General features: G+C 41.4%; 1 protein-coding gene across 1 annotated transcript in view; it reads left to right on the forward strand.

Moving 5' to 3' along the window:
• The window catches only part of LOC103774550 (solute carrier organic anion transporter family member 1C1-like), a 16,455-nt gene extending 9,456 nt beyond the window's left edge, over positions 1–6,999 (forward strand). Inside the window, exons 10-15 of the mRNA XM_008941964.1 lie at positions 1–25; positions 1,132–1,294; positions 2,688–2,869; positions 3,765–3,829; positions 5,733–5,850; positions 6,783–6,999. Coding sequence (XP_008940212.1) covers positions 1–25; positions 1,132–1,294; positions 2,688–2,869; positions 3,765–3,829; positions 5,733–5,850; positions 6,783–6,999 — 770 coding nt within the window. The remainder of the gene's footprint in view (positions 26–1,131; positions 1,295–2,687; positions 2,870–3,764; positions 3,830–5,732; positions 5,851–6,782) is intronic.
• The last annotated feature ends 217 nt before the right edge of the window (positions 7,000–7,216 follow it).

Below are 7,216 nucleotides of genomic sequence, written 5' to 3' on the forward strand. Positions count from 1 at the left end.
CAGGAATGACAGTGTCCTATGAAGGGTGAGTATATAATAAAGAAGAGTATGTTTTTCTCTCATAGTTCAAAAAAATGTACTATGACATCAAGGCTAAAAGAGGAACATGCTTTTGCAACGCTCAGGAGAAAACGTGTCATTTTGATTGTTTTGTTGGCCAGTAGAGTGTCAGCCTGCCAAAATAGGACACTGGTTAAAGATTAATTAGAAATACATTAGCAAAATTGCATCATTATTGATGTAAGTTGCTTGTCTGGGTGTGGGGTGGTATTGCTGTTTCACACAGCGCTACCTCTACACCAGAAGCAGTTTCTATCACAATGTGTTCAGTAAAAAGGTGAAGCATATATAACAGAGAGCATTGGTAGCATATGGAAAGGCTGCAACATGCTAGACTCAGCCTTCTGTAAACCAAAATGAAGCTTTTATGCCTCCTGAAGATCTTCTCTCCTCTCAGGAGAGAACCAGGATTTAAAAGCTACAGGTTGATATTTTTTCTTGGAGTGGGTGAAGATACCAGTACAGGGGATGCATGCTAGGACTTGGCTGTCCAAGAGGCCCAGAAACACACTAATACAGGGGTTGTCACTGCCTCATGTTCAGCCTCCTCAGAGCTCCTCGTGGCTAGTGTGGCCCTGTAAAGGGGAACACTCCATTCTCTATATCCCCTAGGAAGACTTAGGCTAGGCTTTAAGAAAGGTGTATTTTTACTACTGAGACAGGAAATCTAGTTTCTATCATTGGTACATTTTTACCAACAGCTAAAGATGTGCTTGATAAAGACTGTTAACTGTTGCTAGCTGTGCATTCAATTAGGGAGTAGTCTAGCTGGCCTCTCAAAGGCTTTCAGCTTTTCCTTTTTCTCTTCTGTCTATACCTGTCAGCTAAAATCAGCAGCAACACTTTTATTTGGTTTTAAATTCTTTATAATCTAGTAGTCCCTTTAATATCACTGCAAGTAGGATGGAATCTCAAACAAACAGATCAGTAATGTAGAGACTCAGCTACGAAAACATGGTCTGGGCATATGAGGTAGGTTTGAGGACATCAACACTGTCATGCAGAAGGGACTACAATGACCTCAGCACTGAGTTAAAATTTTCTTACACCTCTCTGAACTTAACTCCCAAGCAAACCCATTCCATACCATGAAAATGCCATATTTTCTGAGTGCAACTCTGACTGCAAATGTGCCTCCAATGCGTGGGAGCCTGTATGTGGAGACAATGGACTCACATACGTCTCAGCGTGTCTAGCGGGATGCACGACTTCGGTGGGACATGGAAAGAACACAGTAAGACCCTGCTTCAGTTTCTGAGGTTTTCTACTGGCTTATTTTCCATGTAGCACCAGGGATTTAGGAGCAGAATTCATTTAAGGAAAACCCAAGTTGCTGGAAGCCAATAAAGTATGTATGATTTCTGGCTACAAACAGCACAGAAGACAGAGATTTCCCTGTTAATGCACCTTCAGCAAAAAGCTTTAGCTCCTTGTTGTAGATATTAAGTCTCACCTTTTGTAGATTGAGCATAAAATGGGGAAACAAACAAACCAAAGTGGTTACAGTTGCCTGAAGGTTGTCCATAGCTTGTCTTTCATGAAGCTCATACGACTGCCGTGAGGTTTTAGCCAACAGCTGAAGTACACTAAGACAGTGTAGTATCTTCTCTGATACTGATCATTAATATGTAAGTATGAAGAATGGTTTGAGGGGAGGCAGCTTGTCTCTTGTGTGAGACTCTGGAGTGGCAGGATACTGCCTATTTTTCTAGCTGACTGATTTCTGCTTAGCACAGACTGCTGAGGATAATACACAAAGTCCCAGAGAGGGAGCTCCAGTCCATGGGTAGAAGCCATCATTGGACTGTGTCATTCCCATGTTTTCTGATGCCACACTCCAGAAAACACATGATCTGGCACTCAGACAGTTTTCCCACCATCAGATTTTACTTTGTGGCTGGTTTCTCTCTTCACTTTGCAGTCGTTTTCTCCAAAAGACATCCTCTGCTTAAAATCTTAAGGTGAAAGGCAGGGAAGAAGAGCTCAGCAGCACCTGTGTCAGTGGGACTACTGCCTCCCCCATACAAGTCTGTCTCTGCAGAGGTTAAGGATTGTGGCTCACCGTTCCCCTTACCTCAGCATGAAGCCCTGGTTAAAAGCAACTGTTCCTAGGCTATCAGTACACTTACAGCTCATCTCGGGGCTCTGCATGAACTGTGTCCTGACAGGGAGCTGCTGCTTACAGATGTGAGGCAGCTGTGGTGGATCAGCATTAGCAGAGAGGGACCTGTGATCCAGGTGCTCTTCACAGAGATACATCAGCTAGCAGATAGTATCACTTAGCAGCAAAGGGCGCAGCTCCTTCAGCCTTGCTTTTCCACTTCAGCTGCCCTCCAGGGACACAGAAGCTGAGGCCAGCCTCCAACAGATACTCCAGGTCCTGCAGGTACTTCAAACATCTTCCGAAGAGGGTTTCTATATCCACTGGCAAAAACATGCTGGCATGGAACATCCCTTCCAACTCTGAGCACTGCTTGTAAGAAAGAAATGAAGAAGCTGCTGCCTCAAGAAAGGCAAATAAGATAGGAACAGGATACTTAGAAAGGTTTCATGCTCTGCCTGTTTCTGAAGGCAGGATTCCCCATTGCATGAGCAATGTCCTACCAAATCTGCTTTTTGTATTCCAGGTCTTTCATAACTGCAGCTGTCTTGAAGCCAGTGCATGGACAGGAAATAACTCTGCCACCTTGGGGCAATGTCCAAGGAGTGAAGACTGTTCAATGAAGTTTATTTATTATACAGTGATACAAGTCGTAAGTGGCTTATTTTACGCATTGGGAGGTATCCCAGGATACATGATTATGTTTAGGTAAGTAAAACTGACTGTGTGCCAAAGGCTGAGGCTTTCCAAAGAGGAGATCAAAGCTATGTTTAGGTTTCTCTCTTGCCCGTGGGGAAAAAAGACTCTCTTGCAGGACAGCATGTTTTCTTTAATGACTTTTGTCATTTCCATTTATTTGTAGCCATGTGCATCAAACCTTACTTTGCTGCTGACTGCGAGCCAGCTCTAGTGTGTTGCTTCCAACTACAGGAGAAAGGTTTCTCTTATGTCTGCCATACACCCAGGTTTTAGGGAACTTTTGCTGCTTGGAAAAGAAGGGTCTTTCTCTGCTTGGAAATTCTAACTGTATTGATTTTGAAAACACGATGCATTTGGCAGGATTTCTGGATGTGGGGTTGCCCTGTTCCTGTCTGGAAATCCAGGACCTTTGAAGGCTCAGGCTAATGCACCTATGCTGGTGTCTGTTGAGGTGCACAGCTGCAGCCATACCAGGGTGTGATTTGGAATATAAATTAGCACTTCTGTTTCAGTAGCCTGAAGAGAAAGGTCACTCAGTAGAAAAACGCATTTGTGGCAAATGTAATGGTAGTCCTAAGGGCATTATGTCATCCTAACTGAGCATGGAAAACAGAAGGCAAACTCCCCTCCCTTCCTCATCTCTCTGAGACGCCTTTCTGAGAATTGACCACATTAATATTTGTAAGGAGAAGGCAGAGGCTGGATATTAAATGGATGCAAGATCGGTGCCCATTTCTGATGCTTGGCATGTGGTTTCCCATGAAACAGACGGGCACATTGCCAGAGAGCTTTATGTAGGTCAAGATGTAGCATTGACAGGGGAATGTAATTTGGGAATAGGAAGATGCCACTAAACTCAACACTAGATAGGCAAATACCTCATACTTACCCCTCTTTCTTTCAGATGTGTTCAACCACAGTTGAAATCTCTTGCAGTTGGTCTATACACACTCATTGTGAGAGTCCTAGGTAAGAGAAACCCTAACTGCTAAGCTTGCTCATATGGCTTTAAATTACAGCAATGCAACCACCATTTGTAAACCAGATGCATCCTTGAAACAGGTGTTAGATCCTGGGTTATTCCTGACGATCCCATTCCTTTCACAAAAGTCCAACATTCAGTCAAGAGTTCAGTGGGAAACAAGCTAACACAATTCAGAAAATCTTTGACCTGCTGATTAATTGATACTGCAATTTGGGAGCCACGTGTTCCAAAATGGGAAGAGTTTCTAATCAAAATCAAAGTATTATCTTGAATTTCTAAATAACACTATAAGGTTTCAAACTTATGATTCAACCAACGTCTCACTGAGACACAATGCTGCAAATAAAATAAAGAACACGTGCTGTAGTAGGACTTCATGTAACACTAATACAACTCTGCTCAGCAGAGTGTTTCACCACGTTGAAACTTTGCTTTCCTTATACACGGCAACTCAGATTTCAATTCCTTTTAAGCATGCTGCAATGTTCTTTGTTTTTCCTTTTTTTTAATTTGAGAATTGCTAATGAGATGGTTGATTAAGATGCCTAGGCAGACAAGAAAACTCTCTGTTTCCTTTTGTTCTCACTGTCAAAGGAACAGGAATACCTGCATTTCACATGCAGAGAGAGCTGTGTGAAGAGACAAGCCATAGGGGTTTGCTATGAAGCCTAAAAAATTCACAACCACTTAAAAATGTCTACACTTAGAGCTAGGTTAGGGCTGTAGTCTCTACCTAGAGTCATGATGGGACATTTTGAGATGATAGGAAGGTGTACACAGACTTTGTCCTCATCTGCTCTACAGAGGGGCAGAATTTCTCCCTGAGCTCTCAGGACGAGTGATGCCAATAGGATTCTTGGATCAGTTTTGGCTATAGGTAACAAAGAAAAGCATTGTGAAAAGAGAACTGCCTCCTTTCTCTGTTTCTGCTTCAGCACACTGAGCTAGCATGCTCCTTTCATTTCAAGAAGGGGTAGAGCAGCCGTCACTAATTCAAACAAGCTGGCATTTCTCTGCAGTGACTTGGAGATAAATCTAACGTGCTCCCATCTTCCTTCTCTGAGGAACATCCCAAATAAGCATTTATCCCATCATACCCTTACAACAGCACTGGTGATCATAACACACAGGCTTTTTTAGACAGTTTACTGAGTTCAGACTCTCACAAGAGCCCTATGGCAGAACAGGCTGAGATAATAGTTGCTTTTGCAAGATAAATTTTTTCCTCTATAAAAATGCAGGGTGCTCCTATAGGAACAAAGCTGACATGAAATACGGTCCTGTAGAAGTTGAAACCTGGATTCCTCTGAAGTTAATACTCATCTTTACTTCTTCAAGGCTGGGATTTTGTCGCATGGCTGCCATGTTTTGCAGGAAAGCATAAGCTCATGTCTGGTCAGCTAAGGAATTACTTTGCTCTACCCTCATAGATGCTTTTTGAAAAGCATATTCAGTTCCTCTAATCATCTGCACATGATGCTGTCCCTTCAAGCATAAGGGACTATCAGATGGAGATGAAGCCAGTGTGGATAATTTAGGCTATGTGTATAAGAAGGAATTATATATCATGTCAGTGCTCCAAAGGCAGAGCCAGACCAGCTCTCCCTGGCAGTAGCTCAGCTGCTTGAGAAGTGAGTGCACATGACTACAAGCCTGTCCAAACCCCTCAGACCACATTTCCTGAGGGCTGATGATCCCCATGGCACAGGGAGGGTGTTCCAGCTTACAGTTACTCTGATAAAAGAAAGGAAGAACTTCCCACACTCCAATCCACCTATTGCCACTATTGCAGCATGTAACTTGCCACTAAAAAAAATACAAAGCTGATTTCTGAAAGGATGTCTTTTCCTGTGGTACCTTGTGATATTTCTGCTTGTTTCCTTGCAGCTGGGATTCCAGCACCAGTTTATTTCGGTGCACTGATCGACAGGACGTGCTTGAAATGGGGCAGCACAAGCTGTGGGCAGCGAGGGGCTTGCAGGATATATGACTCCAATGCATTCAGGTGGGGCACAATAAGGCACAAAAAGTGTCATGCAGTTCCTTTCTACAGATAGACACACCACTTTCTTCTGTTATACTGTAGTATGTGAGGCCATTGAGCAAAAATTATGTTCAGATACTCATTCTGCACTTGAATTAGATCAAGTTTGAGTTTCATTTCTCCTGAAACTGAGAAATCTTAAGATCAAATCTTAAACTCTTAGGTATTTAATCAGTTTCTCTTGTTGTGCAGAAATAATTTCATATCAATGACAGACGTTTCTGGGATGAATCATGTATTTTTAATATCCTTTGTGCCAATTTAAAAGACCTATTATTGTATGATTTACCATCAAGAGGAAAGCTACCCAGATTTAACTTATTTGCAGGTAGCTTCTTCTTACTGGCAAGAACATTCATTTTATGTATTGACCAGATTTGGGAAAAAAATAAATGAAAGACAATCATACCGACCAGTTGTCTAAACACAAATGCTTTTTGTCTCCAGGAGGAGTATTCCAGAGGTTTTTCTAAGTTTCACCCAAACTCCTTGGGGTTTTCTTCTTCTGGTCCCTTCTGATGTATTTTTTATTTTTACATACAATAGCCTGCTCTGGCAATCTTCATATATTTCTAGCCCTAAAAAGTCTACGGCCTTAAAGTGACCCATAAATCTTCAGGAACAAAAGGAAGATGATGGGATCTTCACTTTGCAAATCCCATCATCTTTAACCTCCTTTATTAATAATAAAGAATATTATTCATTCTTTAACAGGAGGTTTTGCAAGCAAAAATGTCTAGTTTGTGGTACCATTCACAAAGAATGAGTTTCAGTTTTATTCCTCTAAGCTTTATTTTGGTATATATGAAATCCTTAAAAACCATTAAGTGATTTTCTTCAGTGTCTTTGAAAATTCCAATGTGTGGCACTGTATTCTATGCTCCATCCCACAGGTATGTCTACCTTGGTTTACCAGCCGTGTTAAGATGTCCTTCCTACTTGATTGCAATCTTTTTTTATATGTTGGTAAAGAAAAACTTTCAAAATAAGAACTCTAGGCCTATAGAGAATGGTGGAAGAGAAGATGTTCCTATGAATAAAGAAGATAATTGCAAGGCTAAAGAACAGTTGCCAGGTTCTTCTGATGCAGAGAATGAATCGTGTATTTAGAAAGTCATTTAGACCAGAGTCACATGGATCTGGACAGCTTCTTTTAGAAAAAACTTTCACAATGTTACAAATAACAAAATAATAAGTAATAAATCTGTTCAGAAAATTATTAGCAAACTTGTGATCAACAAGAAGAAAAACTAACATGCAAGCATAAAAGTTTCTGATGTGTAACTGGTTACCAATAACAGACAGAATAAGTTGTATGAACTGAACT

The sequence above is a fragment of the Merops nubicus genome, unplaced genomic scaffold, assembly GCF_000691845.1.
Source record: "Merops nubicus isolate BGI_N331 unplaced genomic scaffold, ASM69184v1 scaffold17210, whole genome shotgun sequence".
Taxonomy (NCBI): domain Eukaryota; kingdom Metazoa; phylum Chordata; class Aves; order Coraciiformes; family Meropidae; genus Merops; species Merops nubicus.